Source organism: Ruditapes philippinarum, unplaced genomic scaffold, assembly GCF_026571515.1.
Source record: "Ruditapes philippinarum isolate M1 unplaced genomic scaffold, ASM2657151v2 ctg3255_1_1_1_1, whole genome shotgun sequence".
In the NCBI taxonomy this organism is placed as follows: Eukaryota; Metazoa; Mollusca; class Bivalvia; order Venerida; family Veneridae; genus Ruditapes; species Ruditapes philippinarum.
In genome coordinates, this window is record NW_026862855.1 from 12,885 (window position 1) to 33,611 (window position 20,727).

At 32.6% G+C, this 20,727-nt stretch overlaps 1 protein-coding gene across 1 annotated transcript in view; it reads right to left on the reverse strand.

Moving 5' to 3' along the window:
* Positions 1-2,817: 2,817 nt before the first annotated feature.
* LOC132720398 (dipeptidyl peptidase 4-like) overlaps positions 2,818-20,727 on the reverse strand; it is a gene marked incomplete at its 5' end in the record, with an annotated part of 59,999 nt that continues 42,089 nt past the window's right edge. The window contains 7 exon segments of the mRNA XM_060704527.1: positions 2,818-6,808; positions 8,303-8,376; positions 12,395-12,467; positions 14,723-14,787; positions 16,284-16,383; positions 17,220-17,271; positions 18,527-18,721. Coding sequence (XP_060560510.1) covers positions 6,644-6,808; positions 8,303-8,376; positions 12,395-12,467; positions 14,723-14,787; positions 16,284-16,383; positions 17,220-17,271; positions 18,527-18,721 — 724 coding nt within the window.

Sequence of the window (20,727 nt, forward strand, 5' to 3'; positions counted from 1 at the left end):
AGTACAGACCATGAATCATGGTCGGCACTGGGTAAAATCTGTTACCGCCTGCAGGTTATGGATATAATAACGTTACAACGGGGACGTTCGTTATGTTAAATATACAACAAAAAGTGAGTGTACAAAGCGACGCAGTGAAATTGTTTTACGTACTAGTATTGACTTATAATAAAACTCGTAATATTAGATAAAAAGTCGACAAATATCTCCTTTACCGTAATCCAATCACATAGTACTGTAACCTGATACTTGGAACTCATTTGAAGCAAACATGAACAATAGTCAAAAGCAATGAAATACATCCATCAAAGCATTTGGTCACCAAGATTTTTTATTCGGGTAAAGTAAACAATTACCTGATTAACAATTACCTGACTAATAAAAGACCACGGAAATGGCAGCATGCACCGATTATATACGAACTAAATATATGAGTATTTTCTTAAAATATATATTTTTGATTTTCTTTTCCTTGTTTTCAAGGTGAGCTTAAAGTGATTGATGTAAATTTTGAAGTGATAAACTTATAATATGCTAATTATGCCCCCCTTCGAAGAAGAGGGGGTATATTGTTTTGCTAATGTCGGTCTGTCTGTCTGTCGGTCTGTCCGTCGGTAGACCACATGGTTTCCGCTGATTATCTTGAAAAGTATTTATCACAAAGTCTTCATATTTCACATAGTGATTGGTCATCACTAGTAGATGACCCCTATTGATTTTGGGGTCACTAGGTCAAAGGTCAAGGTCACAGGGGCCTTAAATGTCAAAATGGTTTCCGCTGATTATCTTGAAAAGTATGTATCACAAAGTCTTCATATTTCACATAGTGATTGGTCATCACTAGTAGATGACCCCTATTGATTTTGGGGTCACTAGGTCAAAGGTCAAGGTCACAGGGACCTTAAAATGTCAAAATGGTTTCCGCTGATTATCTTGAAAAGTATGTATCACAAAGTCTTCATATTTCACACAGTGATTGGTCATAACTATAAGATGACCCCTATTGATTTTGGGGTCACTAGGTCAAAGGTCAAGGTCACAGGGGCTTTAAATGTCAAAATGGTTTCCGCTGATTATCTTGAAAAGTATGTATCACAAAGTTTTCATATTTCACATAGTGATTGGTCATCACTAGTAGATGACCCCTATTGATTTTGGGGTCAAAGGTCACAAGGGCCTTAAATGTCAAAATGGTTTCCGCTGATTATCTTGAAAAGTATGTATCACAAAGTCTTCATATTTCACATAGTGATTGGTCATCACTAGTAGATGACCCCTATTGATTTTGGGGTCACTAGGTCAAAGGTCAAGGTCACAGGGGCCTTAAATGTCAAAAGGGTTTCCACTGATTATCTTGAAAAGTATTCATCACAAAGTCTTCATATTTCACCTAGTTATTGGTCATAAGAAGTAGATGACCTCTATTGATTTAGGGGTCATTAGGTCAAAGGTCAATGTCACATGGGCCTTAAATGTCAAAATGGTTTCCGTTGATTTTTCCATAATTGAACACTTCCATGTACCCATTTTTGGCAAGTTTATGTAATAAAATTATCAATTATGTGAGTCAATGGCTAGAAAGGGGGGTATATGTGTCGTTCGACATTCTTGTTATTACAGAAATGTTACAGGGTCACCAGTTAGTGTGATCATGATGTGTTAGTCAACTGATTTATATTCGATTTGATTAGATGTTTAAACACAAATCAATTTATCTTATACGCAAAGATTAAAAAATATACGGCCATTTTGCTAAATGTTTCTCGATGTACTTAAGAAATAATATCGGTCTTAGCGGTTTGGAGTTTTGATGCGTATGAATTGACCACGAAGGCCGTATGCCTGAGTGGTTAATATTTTCGCATCGAAACGACCAAACCAGTGTTAAACACCGTTAAGACCGATATTATTTCGATTCTAACACGATAAAATAAAGGAGAATGTTATTTCAAGCGGAAATAACTTCCAGTACCGATTTTCGTATTACGCTGTTCGATTTGCGCATCCTACTTTTGCTCAGGTACAGAAATGATTAAACAAAAGAAATAATTAGAAAAAAAAAACCGCAATTTTATCAAGTTTTCTAAAATAAAAACTTACGTCTTAGGATGGATGCCTAATTTATCATGTATGTAAGTATGAAATGATATCAGCGTTTATGCTTAGGATGACGTCATTACGTTGCTAACGGATTGGCGGCGTTTTGTCACAAAATTATTAACGGATATGGATCACATATGTGGCGTTAGTGTATGTGAGATATCATTTCAGTTTTGTATGAAATCTGTGGCGTAAGTGTATATGAGATATTATTTCAGTTTTTATGAAATCTGTGGCGTTAGTGTATGTGAGATATTATTTCAGTTTTGTATGAAATCTGTGGCGTTAGTGTATGTGAGATATTATTTCAGTTGTGTATGAAATCTGTGGCGTTAGTGTATATGAGATATTATTTCAGTTTTGTATGAAATCTATGGCTTTAGTGTATGTGAGATACTATTTCAGTTTTGTATGAAATCTATGGCTTTAGTGTATGTGAGATTTTATTTCAGTTTTGTTTGAAAAGAGAACATTATAAGAGTAGAGAACTGAAAATATAAATAAAACTGTTTTTTATTGTTGCTTTAAAATGAAAAAATCACGTGGAGTGTTAGAATTAAGTTTTTCGTCTGAACAACGTGTATCTTTTTCTCTTTTGAAAAAGAAACCTCACAACATTTGTCATTTTGACAAACCTTTACTAGGACAAAAACCTTCAAAACATAACATATAATACTTTTTTGAGAAAAGTGACAAAACTTATCCAGCCTTTGTGAGTAAATTACATTGGTTTGTGTTAAAACATTTCATCTCACTAAAAAATGACCCTTGAACGTTTCCTTAAATTATTGTAACAACTCAATTTTACTAAAAGAAGATAAACGCTACAAAAGCGTCAGGAAATACAATGCTGACATTCAATCTCAGGAACAGCGCTTCCCGACAATCCTAACAACAAAATATAGTTCTCAAAACAGCTTAAAACTAGCGATGTAAAAGAAAGACATATTTTTATTTTGTTACAAGTATCCAGCGAATTAAAACGCATTCAAAGTAGCCTTGGCTTATAGAATAGTCAATAAATGGACAATCACAAATTACGCGGATGAATATCATTTTTATCAATGAAAATTACTCGGCTATTTCCGTAAAGGTTCGGATTATTGTGATCGGAATTAAACGCTGACTTAATGAACATTTGTTATTTAGGTTTTCTGAAAAACAAATTAAGAATGTTGACTCTAGGACAGGGACAAATTTAGGGCAGTCGACGATCGATTATCAATTTCTACCTTAAGTAACGGTCTTATAAGTTAAGCCCGATAATTTAATCCATGTAAACAAAGGGCTCTTCAGCCGATAGTAAAATATTATATACATGTCGGACTTTTAGGGCGGGAAGATTTTTGCTAAATTATTGAAATTACCGTGAACAAAATATCTGGACATTAATAAGGATTTCAAACCCTAATGGAAATTCTAAATTTTGAATAATTTGGTTTGCTTCAAACTTTCGAGGGGTAACACGCTTGTTTAGGAAGAGAAAGGTATAGGTAAGGCAACAATTGTTTTTTTTCTTAAAGTGTTTTAGCGATTTTAATCTTAAATGTTTTTTAGCGATTTTAATATTCTTTTTTAAGGAATTAGCCACGATATGCAAGAATAAGGTGTGGCTGTCATAAAAAATGTACATAAATGATTTTATAATGCAAGTTAGAAACTCTGGTCATGCAAATTTCCGTATGTATCAAACTGTTATAGCAAAAAATCTAAACGCAGTAGCTGCAACTCGATGCCTTGCAAGATGAATTATGATACATCAAAGGAAAATGTACGATTTAGATTGCAAAGATCAGAAAATACCACAGAGCTTGCAGCCCTTTGATTTAATTAGGTTATTATTGAACTGCATTGTATCGTATTTCCGAACAAATCGTTTCCTACAACAAATTAATTGGGAATAGAAATATTAAAATTTTGACCTCGCACGTGTGATTGTATATTCCCACTGGCGATGAAAGTTTGTAATATCAGACACATGTCAGCAAAACAAACAACATATATGAACATTTATGAAATAATTACCACGTTCTGCTAAAATATTTACAGAAAGTATTTCGTTTTTATCCATTTGAAACGTTTGCAGCCCGGTAAATAAACACGTATAGTAGGTAAATGTCTAACAAAATGTATTATGTTATTGAACAAATTTATGTAAAAACATTTAAGATTCAATATCTATCACGTTATTTCAAACCGAAACAAATAAACAAATGTTTAACAAAAATGATACAATTCATATACGAGAATTTCAAAAGTTCATAATTATGAAGAATGAAACAACGAAAACTTGTTCAAAATCAAAACTCAGAAAGATAAAAGAGCTGTTCAAAGAGTTTTCGGAATAATGAATCCATTGAACATTTTTGACAAGCTAGTACTGTAATGCCCGATAAGCAAGACTGATTTACCAGTAACCCTTTGAACGCTCAAATAAACTTAACTTAATAAATACAGATGTAGATGGAATGGATGCGAACAAACCTGAATTCTAACAATATCAATTCACATACAAAATGTTAAAATAATACACGTTTCAATTACAGTAACACATCTATACAAACCTTAGTTGATACTCTGGGATGATAGCATGCAAGTGTATGTGTAACATTATAAATAACTTTGAATTTTCAATAAATGAATACTTTTGAATAAATAGTAAATAAGTAAAGCAATATTTCCCAAGATAATATTTCCCCAGTGTTTGGAGGAACGGGGAATGTCTCAATTCCAATATCATATTTTATATCCATCCCTTGCCACTATTCATTATATTGTCTTATATATTTTGAAACACCTCTTGTTTGAAATAATCAAAAACAAAACGTCATCATTATCATTATTATTATTATTAGCAATAAGTCAGCATTTATTATACTTTAAATCAAATATTTGTTGATTAATTGTTTATAAAGTTTGACACTTACTCAGTGAAAAATAAAACGTCTGCAACAATTTTCTATTTTCGTTGACAGTTCGGTTTCAGTTTTTATTTGACAAATCGGTTCATACCTATAATGATTTTGGCATTTATTCTTAATATACCCTCAAGCTAAATCCAAACAATAACAACTGTCAAAACCATTCTATGTTAACAACATTCCAACATGTACTGGTTAACAATCATACCATGGTATTAAACACGCCTACTCTGATAACAACCAATCAAAACATCCGTACATTATACACCATTTTCACCATGCAAAAATGTGCAACGAATTTCTTATTCTAAATCTTTTTTGTATCGATGGTGAAGCATATTAAGAAAAAGAAAATGTCAATACAAAACCGCTTTCCATATTCTGTCAAATTCAATGTAAGAATATTGAGTTATTTTTATACTGTAAATAGTACCTTATCTTATTACACAATTGCTTATACGCGCATTCCAATTCTTTAACCCGTTTTTCAAACATTTCTCAGTCCTGCACAAGTTTCATTATCACAGTATTTTTTCTCATGGTTTAAACAACCATACAGACAGCTTCCTATGCCCCCCTTAGCATTGAAATAAAAAGTTCACAGTGAGTTTTCAGTATTCTTCAATTTCCTTTACAAATCTACCAATTAGATAACAATACACCAATCAGTTTAGAACCTGTTCATACATAGAAAATTCAATGTACCAGCACACATACTGATCATAATTATTCTGCAATACCATTACTTTTCTTGTCGAAACATTCACTAAACATTCATCCCTGGGCCGTGTGTTAACACATATGCAATTTTAATATAAACAATATCGACATAATGATAATCACTTTTGTAAATTGTATGCAATAACAAAAGTATACATTTACTCCTTATCTTCGCTTGCCTTCTGTGATATTTCATTATCAATTCCTATTTATAAGCTATGACATGTATCGACATATTTATTCAAGCTTCATCAATAATGTTTTCATCATCTTCTGTACTTTAACATGGTCGCGTGTGAACAAATAACTTGGCACTATGAATTATATGGCAATAGAAAAATGTAATGCGAATTGGCACATGATGTACATTATTTGCTGCAACATAAATATCGTATGGCATCAGCAATTTTGATCTTTATTTGCTTGAATATGTTATTTTCATTATAAATGACCAACCAAAATAACGGAAAGTTATTTTACGTTATTGTGTGAAGAAACTTTGAATATCGATCTGTTTTTCATTTAAATCAGTTGAGACTTTCACTTTGACATTTCAAGATTTTGAAGCGTCTAGTTTGGTGATAAAGATGTCTTTTAGAGGTCTGTATAATAAATAAACACACTGGTATAAATCTATAGCAACATGTCCTTCCATGGCCAAGGAAGTTTCTTAATACTCTTCTTCTAAAAAGTAGCGTTTAGATATATCACAATTTCTCTCTCATTTGAACAATAAACACACTACCTCCACACCAATTACTGGAAAAAAGAGAAGCTCGCCGCAGTTTGTACATACATAAGCACAATGTTCGTTCGTCGGAACTGAACAATTGACATTTTTCCCTCGTATTATCAGAATGAGCATCAAAATCATATTGGAATAAATCAATGTTTTCAATCTATTAATCGTAATCTTCCACGTCTTTTTCAGCCTCAAGAGAGAAATCGTTTAGCTCATCAAAATTTGTAGGCTTCCCGTAACATTGTAAAATAAAGTCCTCCATTGTATTGTGTAAATGTTTCTTAGTATTGCCGCCATCTAAATTATGATTTTCGTCCGTATAAATCTGTAAAATATATGAGATAATGGTCAGCATTAACCATACAAGACATTGTTACACATTTTTTGTCCGGAATGTGACTTTAGCTCCTTTCAGTTAATCGTTACTTTGATAAATCAAACTATTACTTTCATCGTGCAATGGATTTCATTAGAGTGGCTTTTGAGTAACACCTCCATGAATTATCGAAAATATTACTTGTATGAATTTAAATGAGTTTAAATTAAATGTACTTTTTTTTGAAAGCAAATCTAAAATTTATAAATGCAAACAAAAGAACTGACACATAAGATATTAAAACATAATGAGTATCTACACAATCATTTGATATATGTAGATACAAGTGATAAGTTAAGCATTATTTAATATATGTAGATACAAGTGATAAGTTAAGCATTATTTGATACATTTGATATATGTAGATACAAGTGATAAGTTAAGCATTATTTGATACATTTGATATATGTAGATACAAGTGATAAGTTAAGCATTATTTGATACATTTGATATATGTAGATACAAGTGATAAGTTAAGCATTATTTGATACAATTGATATATGTAGATACAAGTGATAAGTTAAGCATTATTTGATACATTTGATATATGTAGATACAAGTGATAGGTTAAGCATTATTTGATACAATTGATATATGTAGATACAAGTGATAAGTTAAGCATTATTTGATACATTTGATATATGTAGATACAAGTGATAAGTTAAGCATTATTTGATATATGTAGATACAAGTGATAAGTTAAGCATTATTTGATACATTTGATATATGTAGATACAAGTGATAAGTTAAGCATTATTTGATACAATTGATATATGTAGATACAAGTGATTAGTTAAGCATTATTTGATACATTTGATATATGTAGATACAAGTGATAAGTTAAGCATTATTTGATACAATTGATATATGTAGATACAAGTGATAAGTTAAGCATTATTTGATATATGTAGATACAAGTGATAAGTTAAGCATTATTTAATATATGTAGATACAAGTGATAAGTTAAGCATTATTTGACACATTTAATATATGTAGATACAAGTGATAAGTTAAGTATTATTTGATACATTTGATATATGTAGATACAAGTGATAAGTTAAGCATTATTTGATATATGTAGATACAAGTGATAAGTTAAGCATTATTTGACACATTTAATATATGTAGATACAAGTGATAAGTTAAGCATTATTTGACACATTTAATATATGTAGATACAAGTGATAAGTTAAGCATTATTTGATACATTTGATATATGTAGATACAAGTGATAAGTTAAGCATTATTTGATACAATTGATATATGTAGATACAAGTGATAAGTTAAGCATTATTTGATATATGTAGATACAAGTGATAAGTAAAGCATTATTTGATACATTTGATAGATGTAAATACAAGTGATAAGTTAAGCATTATTTAATATATGTAGATACAAGTGATAAGTTAAGCATTATTTGATACAATGATGACAAAGATTTACCTGAGATCTGAAATATACATCTTCCTCTGTTAATGCTTTAATTAGTTGAGCGGTATTTTGGAAATGAACATTGTCTGAAAATGAAAACATAAAACGTGTTAAGATACACGGGAATAAAACTAAATCTAATGAAATAATTTTATAAAATTAAAAAAATTCTGTTATTTACATTGAATTATTCTTTTTCAAAATTCATACAAAAATATGTAAACTTCAGACAACAGATATGAGCTTAATACACTTTATGGAGGTTTGTAACACCGCACTTTGGGGTCCAGCCCACACGTTACGTACTTTGGGGTCCGATCCAAGAGTGCGTTACGCAATTTGGGGTCCAAATTTCGACCCTAAAGTGCGCTAAACAGGTACATATGCATTTTTTAACATCAGACAAACGATGGGGTCATAAAAATGAATTTTCATTATGTTTTAAATAATATATTGTGGTAAACAAAATTCAAGGAATTCAATAGATGCAAACATGAGCCCTGAATTAAAGTAGAATCAATAGGGATTTAAATGATCTTGATCAGTAAGTGAAGAACTTTCATCAAATAAAGAATTTGTATCAATTAATAAGCTCAAAATATATTTTTCTAAAATTTTCCATTTATTTTAAAAGAATGTACACCTTTCATTAACTCCATTTTTAGCTAATTGCATCATTTTCCCGTTTTTTATTTAATTTAAGCATTTTTTTAAAAATATGATAGTCTTAGCATAGACAAAAGTATAAATTCTTGGAAATCTTAAAAGGACATTTCAGTAAAAAAAATGTGCCTGATAATATGTTGAAAGGGCCATTTATTTAGCTTATCTAAATTAATATTGGTGTAGATCAGGCCTTATTTAGTAGTCGTACAGGCAGTACTCAAAATTATCATACACTATTTAAGTAGACACACATTAAAACGGAGTGCCATAATAATGTAAAGGTGGGGTGTCGATCCCCTCGAGATTATAAAAATAACGTTTAGAATAAAGTAATTGCATTTTATAGTCTAAGTTTCATGCTTACGCACGTTCACCGACTTTACAGCTATTACCCCTGGTCATCGGGCTACTGGTATCTATCTATCAATCTCCCTGGGGAGTCTTTTAACTCCGCTTAATGCAGCCGACACTTTGGCGCAACGGATTTATACCACCCTCGCAGGTACCCATTTACACCTGGGTGAAGTGAAGCAATCGCAGGTAAATTTCTTGCTCAAGGAAATTAGCAGTGCCCCTAGTGGGGTTCGCACCCGGGACCTCTCGATCCCTAAGCGCGCGTCCTACCACTGGACTACTGCTCCTTGAAGGCCTATTATGCTTTTATTTTGTTTTTCTTAAAGGCTTTTTAATTTTGATGATCTTCTATAGTATCCAAAAAAATACTCATTGGCCAGTTACCTGAGCCATCTTTTTCATGTGTTCTCTTTAAAATTCATGTTTGCCCTTTCTAAAGAAGTATGTATGATTTCCCATTAAAAAAGTCTCTGGCGAACGGTTGTTACGGAGCTAACAAAAAAAAAACAACTTAAGTTTGTTGATAAGCTTAATAATGTATTTGTAAAAATCACCATTTATAGTCCGATCGAGAAACTTGATATTTCACCAGAACATTGCAAAAAAAGAATAATTTTTTTGGTTTTTTTTAAAAAAAAAAATTAACGCAAAATTAAATTTTATCCCCATCTTATTTAAAATGGGGGGTCAAATAGGCCCCCAAAAATTATGGGCCCCCAAAATAAATAAATTTAAAAACAGGATTTTTTTGCAGGGGAAAACTTTTTTTTTTAGGGAAAAACAAAGGGAAAAAATTTTTGGGACTAGAGTATTTGGGGGTTTTTAATTAAACAAATTTTTTTGGGGTTTTCAAGGGGTAAAATTTATGGGAAAATTTTTTCATTAAGATTAAACAAAATGGGCCGGGGCCCTTTAAACTCCACCCCAAAAAGTTTAAATGTCGGGGATCAAAAAAAGTCAGTACTTTTTTAAACAGAAAAAAATTTACCCCCTTTCAGAAACCCTGGAAACCCCAAAATGGGGCCCAATTTTGTCGCATATTTTAAAGACTTTGTGGTCATTTTTCAAGAAATTTTGACCCCAAAATGCGTTTGGGAAAAAAAAAAGTGGGGAAAGAGGAGGTAACGCACTTGGGAAACGGGGGGCCCCAAAGGTTTCGTCGGACCCAAAGTGCGGGGGGTTAAGGGGGGTTTTAAAAAAGGGCATAACCAAAGGGGTGGTTCCCTCGCGAAATGGGAAAGCAGCTTGGGAAACTAAGTGACCACGATGAATTTCTGGGAAAGGGTAAGAAGGACGTTTTTTTGTACATTTTAAACGGCTCGATTTCTCGAAATTTAAAATTTTCCCAATAATAGGGAAAAAAACCCAAAAGATAATTCCCCAAAAAAGTTTTTTTCTTTAAAAAAGGCCATTTGTTTCAGAAATCCACCCGGGGGGTTTTCTTAAAAATAAAAGGGGCCAGTCAAAAATTTCTTAAAAGGGTTAAAAGTTAGAAAAATTTTTAAAATTTGTTTTAAAACCCAAAAACTTGGTGCAATTCAGATCATTTGCTCACACCTTTTTTCCTGAAAAAATATTCTAATTATAAAACATGACCCAAACAAGAGGGCCATGATGGCCCTGAGGTCGCTCACCTGTATATAGGCCCCCGGAACGGGGCCAGTTTAAACCCCAGGGCTTTTATTTGAACAAACTTGGAAGACAACCATAAGAAGATGTTTCATGCTAAATATCTAAGCTCTAGCTCATTGGGTTTTTTAAAAGAAGATTTTTATGTTTTTACTATACAAATATAGTTAAAAACATTGACACCCCAGAGGCGGGGCCAGTTTTGACCCCAGGGCTTTTATTTGAACAAACTTTGTAGACACTTACTAGAAGATGTTTCATGCTTAATATCTAAACTCTAGCTATTTGGGTTTTTTCATAGAAGATTTTTGAAGTTTTCGCTATATAAAGAAAATCAATGACCCCCGGGGCCGGGTCAATTTTGACCCCAGGGAATTTATTTGAACAAACTTGGTAGACACCTATTAGAACATGTTTCATGCTAAATATCTTAGCTCTAGCTCTTTGAGTTCTTTAAAAGAAGATTTTTTAAGTTTTTACTATATATGCATATAGGGAAAATCAATAACCCCTGGGGCGGGCCAATTTTGACCCCAGGGCTTTTCTTTGAACAAACTTGGTAAGACACTCATTAGAAGATGTTTCATGGTAAATATCTTAGCTCTAGCTCTTTGGGTTCTTTAAAAAAAGATTTTTTAAGTTTTTACTATATGTATATAGGGAAAATCAATGACCCCCTGGGGCGGAGCCAATTTTGACCCCAAGGCTTTTATTTGAACAAACTTGGTAGACACTCACTAGAAGATGCTTCATGCCAAATATCTAAGCTCTAGCTCTCAGGGTTTTTTAAAAGAAGATATTTAAAGTTTTTTCTTTCGGTTGCCATGGCAACCAGAGTTCTGCATGGAATTAAATTCTTTGAACAATTTTTAAAGGTGACCACCAAAGGAACATTCCTGTGAAGTTTGGATGAAATTGGCTTAGTGGTTTATGAGGAGATGTCATTTAAAGTAAAAGTTTACGGACGGACGACGGACGGACGCCGGACGAAAAGCGATCACAAAAGCTCACCCTGTCACTTTGTGACAGGTGAGCTAAAAAAAACAACACTGAAAATTGTTGCAACCATTTCACTTAAATTGGGATAGGAATGGCTCAAAATACTATTTTCAGTTTATTTCAGAGTATATTTTTAATTATCTCATGCATATCTTTCTATTTCAAGTGCCCTTAGGGGATCTTTGTAAGAATTCAAATCTTTCAGACCACAGTGGAGTTCTTTTAAAGTAATTTAGCGACAACACATCAAGTGGCGAGTAGGGTTTTGTGTAAAGCTTATTTACAAGCAAGCTTTTTCGAAATTACTGAACGATATTGGCTATCATTTAGATATTGATAAGGTGCGGTTTATGTCATTGGGTAACCGAGATGGACACAAGTCAAACAATACCAAGAACAAAACTTACCCGATCAACGATCAGATTTTTGTATAGCTATAGTGAAAAAGTCACTTACCGTCCCCAGTTCCATGTATTACCATGAACCTTGCCGATTTAAAATTCGATGCAAACCTGGATACATTAGCAGCCTGGAAACATAAAGTGGGATTTGAAATAAATAAGTCAAAACTGAAAACCTTAAAGGTCTTCCAAAACACCTAACACACGTAAGCCATCTAATCGATTTTAGCATCGGCTGAAGCAGAACTCAACATTAACCTACGAAAATGGTTTAAACAGATGTATTCACAAGGCGGCGATTATGGACCCTTCAATGTAATACAGTAACTGTTAGTACCAAGTGTTTGCCTAAACATTGTTTTATGTAGTTCTTAATATACTTTGATAGCTTTTTAAATGTATGTGTACATAGCTTTATTTCAAATGTGTATTTGATAATTTTTATGCTAGAATTAGTCATATTCAAATATCTGTATCTAATTCATGTTTCAGGTAATTTAAGAACAAGCAGGATTTACTTAATAAATTTTCAAACCTTTGATAAAAACAAGAGGGCCATGATGGCCCAAAGTCGCTCACCTGTATATAGGCCCCTGGAGCGGGGCCAGTTTAAACCCCAGGGCTTTTATTTGAACAAACTTGGTTGTATATGTATGCATGTATATATATATATATATATTTATCACATAACCCGCGGCACAGGAGTGTAATAAAGCCATTTAATAAAAACGATATTACACTAGACGATATTACACTAGTGTAATAACACTTTGACGTCACGTCATTTGCGCTATAAACATAGCGTTAAAGCGCGGTAATATAAGCGTTACACTATAGGCGCGTCAAAGAAAAATGACTCTTGTTAACAGTTTACCGTTCTTTTTTTATATACATGTATGTGATAAATAGAATATTATATTCGTGTAGATTCAATACTAAATTTATTGAACTCGTTGAATAAAACAATATTATGCTCGCCAGAGGCTCGCATAATATGATTTTATTCAACTCGTTCAATAAATTTAGTATTAAACCTACACTCATTTAATATCCTATATATATAAATATATATGTGTATATATATATATATGTATATATCTAAAAAAAAAAGTCAAGCTAATGAATGACCCCCGGGGCGGGGCCAATTTTGACCCTAGGGCTTTTATTTGAACAAACTTGGTAGACACCCAAGAGAACATGTTTCATGCTAAATATCTTAGCTATAGCTCTTTGAGTTCTTTAAAAGAAGATTTTTAAGTTTTTACTATATGCACATAGGGAAAATCAATGACCCCTGGGGGCGGGGCCAATTTTGACCCTAGGGCTTTTATTTGAACAAACTTTGTAGACACTCATTAGAAGATGTTTCATGCTAAATATCTTAGCTCTAGCTCTTTGGGTTCTTTAAAAGAAGATTTTTTAAGTTTTAACTATATGCATATAGGGAAAATCAAAGACACCCTGGGGCGGGGCCAATTTTGACCCTAGGGCTTTTATTTGAACAAACTTGGTAGACACTCACTAGAAGATGTTTCATGCTTTATATCTAAACACTAGCTATCTGAGTTTTTTCAAAGAAGATTTTTAAGTTTTTGCTATACACAGTCATATAAGGAAAATCAATGACCCCCGGGGCGGGGCCAATTTTGACCCTAGGGCTTTGATTTGAACAAACTTTGTAGACACTCACTAGAAGATGTTTCATGCTTAATAGCTAAACTCCAGCTATTTGGGTTTTTTTAAAGAAGATTTTTTTAAGTTTTTGCTATACACATATAAGGAAAATCAATGACCCCCGGGGCGGAGCCAATTTTGATCCCAGGGCTTTTATTTGAACAAACTTGGTAGACACCCATTAGAACATGTTTCATGCTAAATATCTTAGCTCTAGCTCTTTGAGTTCTTTAAAAGAAGATTTTTTAAGTTTTTACTATATGCATATAGGGAAAATCAATGACCCCCTGGGGCGGGGCCAATTTTGACCCTAGGGCTTTGATTTGAACAAACTTGGTAGGCACTCATTAGAAGATGTTTAATGCCAAATATCTAAGCTCTAGCTCTTACGGTTTTTTAGAAGAAGATTTTTTAAGGTTGCAATAGGCCATGTAGTTTAGGAGGAGATGTTGTTTGAAAAGTTTGACGCCATTTTTTGAAGGACGCACGACGCACGACGCACGACGGACGCAGAGTGATGACAAAAGCTCACCTTTGAGCACTTCTTGCTCAGGTGAGCTAATAACAACAAAATGTCCTGAGTAGTAGTCACTTTGGAAATACAGGTCCGTAATTATATGAACAAATTAACAAGTTAAATGTACAACATGTCAAGAAACAGGTTCCATATAATAAAGGCACCAATTATCAAGTGGTGTTATTAACTTACGTTATAAGCAGCAAGATTATCATGAGCCCTCGGTAAACCCATATACCGTTCTGTATATACCGAATCTGTACAATACGAAAAAAAGCAACATTCACATTATATAATGATTAATATTCCTGATCAGGTCTTTACCTTCATATTTTTTCTAAACATAATTGTCCGGCTTCCATTTTTCGAACTGTCCGTAATCAATTTTAATAATATCAAGTTGAAAAGTAAGGTCAGTCTATAGTACTGACCAGACTGCACGGAGGTGCAGGCTAGCCTGGTTCTATACCGGTGACAAAGACTTATCGAACAAGGTTCCAGCAGGTTCAAGTCTTTATTAGGCAAAAATTAATTCCATATCTATTTACATATAAATTAATTTTACAGAAGGATTACGGACCAATATGAGTATAATGGAAGCCGTTACATTGGTATTTTTCCTAATGACGTCTTAGTTGAAAACACACTTTCAAGTGGCAAAAATATACTGTAAATAGTTAATACAAAGATAATCGAAAGAAGGCGAAAGCCAGATTGTGTTAATAACTACTTTACCCAAAATAAGTCAATATTGACCTTCTCATTAGCGTCCTTATTTTAGATAAAGAATGTTTAGAATAATTTCAGTTAATTTTAGATTTTTGTCACACTAGAACGTCCAAAATGATATTATTTGTCTAAAATACATTACTATCTTCATTTACAGAACACTATACTTATCGTCAGTGTAATATTGTAGCTAAAACAATAAAAGTTCCGTATTCAAGAAAACAAAATTGCTTCATATATAATTCAGAAGTAGCATTGAAATAGATGGCTTTGGAAGATAATGTCAAAGGTGGTGTTGTGATTGCCTTTATTTCAAAAAGTGTGATTTCAACAACACTCCATTCATTGTTTCCTTGTAGATTTAGTGATGGGCATGTTAAAACTTGTCGTTGAATAGAAAGAACTTGTCCCTAAATAATTAAAACTTGTCGTTTAATAGCTAAAACTTGTCGTTTAATAGCTAAAACTTGTCGTTTAATAGTTAAAACTTGTCGTTTAATAGCTAAAACGTGTCGTTTAATAGCTAAAACTTGTCGTTTAATAGTTAAAACTTGTCGTTTAATAGCTAAAACTTGTTGTTATTACTATGAAGTTGAAACATGTGCCTAAATAGTTAAAAAATGTCGTCGAATAGTTAAAACATGTCGTCAAATAGTAAAAACTTGACATAAATAGTTAAAACTTATCCCTTAATAGTTAAAACTTGTCTTAAAATAGTTAAAACTTGTCGTAAAATAGTGAAAACATGTCCCTAAATGGTTAAAACTTGTAAAACAGATAAAACGTAAGTGTAAATAGTTAAAACTTGTCCCAAAATGTTTAAAACTTGTTATCAAAAAGTTACAACTTGTCCTTAAATAGTTAAAACTTATCCCTAAATAGTAAAAAATTGTCGTTGAATTGTGAAAACTTGTCGGTGAATAGTTTAAAATTTTCGTTGAATAGTTTAAACTTTTAGTTAAATAGTTAAAACTTACCGATAAACAGTTAAAAACTTAAAAAAATAGAATAGCGAAAGCTTTACCATAATATCTCCAATCTGTAACGGGTGCTACCGCAAGACCACATTTGAATGCCTCTGTTCCCTGACCTATCACCGATGACGTCAAGAAACCTCCATATGACTGAGAAAGGAAATCATTAGGTCTAGGTTTAAACGATAGTTTAACAGTATATAAGATGCTAATTTTCTGAAAAAAGTAGCACGACTTATAAACTATTTATCATAAAAGTTCTTAATTAAATGTAAAGATTAAGAAAATTCTATGCTCTTGTTTGAGTTTTCCTTCTTTGCCAACGTAAAAAAAATGCACTAAGTTTTAAGCTCTTGGAGTCTATATCCTCTACAAGAATTTTTAGTCCGAAAAGTACATGTTTGTGTGTATCAGTTTAATTCATGTCCGTGAAGTACATGTTTGTGTGTATCAGTTTAGTCCGAAAAGTACATGTTTGTGTGTATCAGTTTAGTCCGAAAAGTACATGTTTGTGTGTATCAGTTTAGTCCGAAAAGTACATGTTTGTGTGTATCAGTTTTTCATGTCCGAAAAGTACATGTTTGTGTGTATCAGTTTAATTCGACATTTTCATTCGAAAAAGAAAATGGCGTTCCACTGACAATGTGTGATTCACCATATCATTCAAATTGGTATTATAATATTTATACATATAATTACTCGAAATGCATGGTTTTATTTATTTATTTATGCGTAAGGTGCACATATTATTATAACGTTTGTGTTTATATTAGATGTGACGGAGTGACAATAAATCTTTGATGTTAAACTTAAAATATTTCTGTTTTTTTCATTAAGTATTGTATGAGGAGAACGTTGAATGGATTAAAATTAAATTGTCTGCGAGTTTATGTAATTGAATAACATCACATATTATTAACAAATGTTTGTGATTTAATTTATTGATTTTATTCGTAAATAGATAAATATATAAACAAGTCGCTTACCAGTCCCCAGATAGCTGTCTGCTCATTCACATAATGCAATTTATTAAAATATCTGGAAAAAAGATAGATAAATATTACAATTAAATTATAAAGAGAATAAACGGCGCTTTATATTAAATTTTGTAGAATATAATTATTTACCCTTTCACGGTGTTAATGTTAGTAAGTGAATGTAGTGATTAGCTGATAAAATGCTATAGACAATTTAAATGCACTACAATATAGAAATACCTATTGTTATTTGCTAAAACAGATTCAGATACATGTATATTGGATAATAATATTGAGAAAAAAATCTTCCCTTTTAATTATGCGTGTATAAAAGATTAACGTTCATATTCGAAAAAAACGCAAAGTTAATTCATTCCTGAGACAGTCGTACGTATTGTTTTGTTACTTCATATGAGACGATCAGACCATTTAAATATGCTGTGTTTTATGATATTTACTTTGTTTTGCTACAGGTTTGGTGATAACAAAGAGATAACTTGTTGATCGGTCCATCTAACTGGCTTACCTGGATAACTAACCAATAATTATAACTTGTAAGCAAGAAACCGACTGAATATCCTACAATATTTTTCAGTCAGCGTGTAAGACAAATGAACATTCAACACATTGTTCAAGATTATTTGTCACGAAGCAATTTCGCCTCGAAGAAGTAACCAATGATTACAAAATACATAATTAATCAAAGCAAACTATTCTGGTAAATTGACTAAGTATTAAAACGGAAGTTACGACATAGCTCCGCTCTCGTGGTCACCTCACCTGATAGGATAAAACATGCATCAAACTACGACATCGCTCCGCGCTCGTGGTCACCTCACCTGATAGGATAAAACATGCATCAAACTACGACATAGCTCCGCTCTCGTGATCATCTGACCTGATAGGATAAAACATGCATCAAACTACGACATAGCTCCGCTCTCGTGGTCACCTCACCTGATAGGATAAAACATGCATCAAACTACGACATAGCTCCGCTCTCGTGGTCACCTCACCTGATAGGATAAAACATGCATCAAACTACGACATAGCTCCGCTCTCGTGGTCACCTCACCTGATAGGATAAAACATGCATCAAACTACGACATAGCTCCGCTCTCGTGGTCACCTCACCTGATAGGATAAAACATGCATCAAACTACGACATCGCTCCGCGCTCGTGGTCACCTCACCTGATAGGATAAAACATGCATCAAACTACGACATAGCTCCGCTCTCGTGATCATCTGACCTGATAGGATAAAACATGCATCAAACAGGAAAAGAAATACAGTTTTATCTTAACACAAACTTACCGTGCTGCTGTTATTGTATCCTCAACTTCAACTGTGCCTAGTTTCTTGTAATTAGCATGTAACCATTTATTTCCTCTCCCTGAGGTACCACGCCCATCCACAAATACAATTATTATACCGTGTGTACTACATAAATAATGCTCCCAGCCGATGCTAAACTCTCCTGTTACAAGCTGTGTTCCTGGTCCACCATACCTATGTAAAGAAAAAAAAACAAAAACATTCACATACTGTTTTTGTTAAAGTTGTTATTAGCGAATCATCATTATACGTTTGTTTGAGCCTATATCTTTTTATAAAAATCTATGTCAAATGATTTAACACGCAATCATGGGGAATTATAATGCAATCACTCATTCTCAGTAAACCACGACATTTCATAAATTCTAGAATTAAAAAATGACTTTTCTTGTACATGTCTATTAAAATGCTATTCAATTTCAAAAGCATCTTAAATGTAAAATATTACCAGTACAGATGTCCTAGATTTTTCACTATGTTAGGTTATCTATTTGACACCAGAAAATAAATTTCCTCATTTTGAAACAATGGTCCTTAAAATTGTACATGTGGTATGGCGATTTTATTTGGTCACTTATAATAAACTTTCTATCATCTTACTATATGACCATCTGCGAATGGGAATCAATCATTTAAAGTATATAAACTATATCTTTTTTTTAAAACGCCCCTTATACCGAATATGCTGAAATCTTATTTTCCAAATGAATAAACATGACTATGTAGTTACTGAAAAAATCTAAAATAGTGCCTACTTATTATTAGTCAACTGTCAAATTTTAAATAATTTACGTCATGTCATATAAGTAAGTAAGTAAGTAAGTAAATATTTTATTATAGTGACATGTGTATGGCAGTTTACAAATAACGAAATTAAATAATTTAACATAACACCCGGCCCAATGGACCAATAAGTCACCTGAAACATATATACATTATAAATAGTTCACATGAATATTTCAACGATTAAACAAGGATTTCTTTCTTTTAAGATAAGCATTAACAAGGTATTTAGCTACTTTTGGTGGAAAACTTACAACAAGATATTTCATTTTCATATCATCGTTCATGTTCATAAAATCTGCATTCATAAATTGTTCACTAAAAATGTCTACTCTGATGTTGTTGTAAAAGGGACATTGGACTAAAAAGTGCTTTTCATTTTCTATTTTATTATCGGTACAAAACATACAAATTCTCTGCTCTGGTGTTTCACTGATATAACGTCCAGTTTCAATCCTTAACGGGAGAATGTCACACCTAAACTGAGATAGCATTGATCTTTCATTTTTATTCAAATTTAACTGTACATATTTTTCTGTTATAAAATTATCCTTAAGGGTAACATAGGTTCGTAATTTCTGTACTTTTTGTATGTCAGTTTTCCAATTATCCGTATAATATTGAGTTACCTTGGTCTTAACATAATCTATACTTATAACGGTTTTGTTCTCAAAACGTCTGACCAAGTTCAATTTTGTCATAACCGTTTTAACGTCACTGCACTACACTGCATTTATTGAAGTCCATGTTGAAGACGCGTTTAGTAATCCTATTATCATTGAATAAAATAAGCCTATTTCCATATCGTATTATTGATATCCAACGGCGATCAACACAAGTTTTGTTTGTTTGTTTCATTTTACGCCTTTTTCAACAGTATTTCAGTCATATAGGCGGGTAGTTTCCTAACCATCGTTCCTGGAGAGTTACACCAGTACTAGACTACCTTCCTCCGCGCTAAACTACCAAAGCATCTCCCGGGGATCGAACCCACGCCAGAGAGGTAACTGGATTAGAAGTCATCGACTCTAACCCCTCGACCACGGAGGCGCAAGTATTTCTTCAATTGATCTCTATAAAATCAAAACGTCTAAATACCAATTATTACATCAAAATTATGATTTTTAGAAGCTATCTACAAGTGATGAACACATTTCAGATGCGTATTAAAAACATGAATACTTCTTTTTTCCGTGGAAGAATACAATTTCAATAATACCAACATTCATTAACATCTCTTAGACTAATCTCTTGGAATAATTCAACAAATCAAGCAGAATAAATCGCAAGAGAAGGTGAGAGAGGTCCCATAAATGAGGCTCGTTAATGTTGAAAATTTCTGTTTGACAAAGAATTTTAATGAGAAATTGTTAAATGGTTTAAATAAATGACAGAAT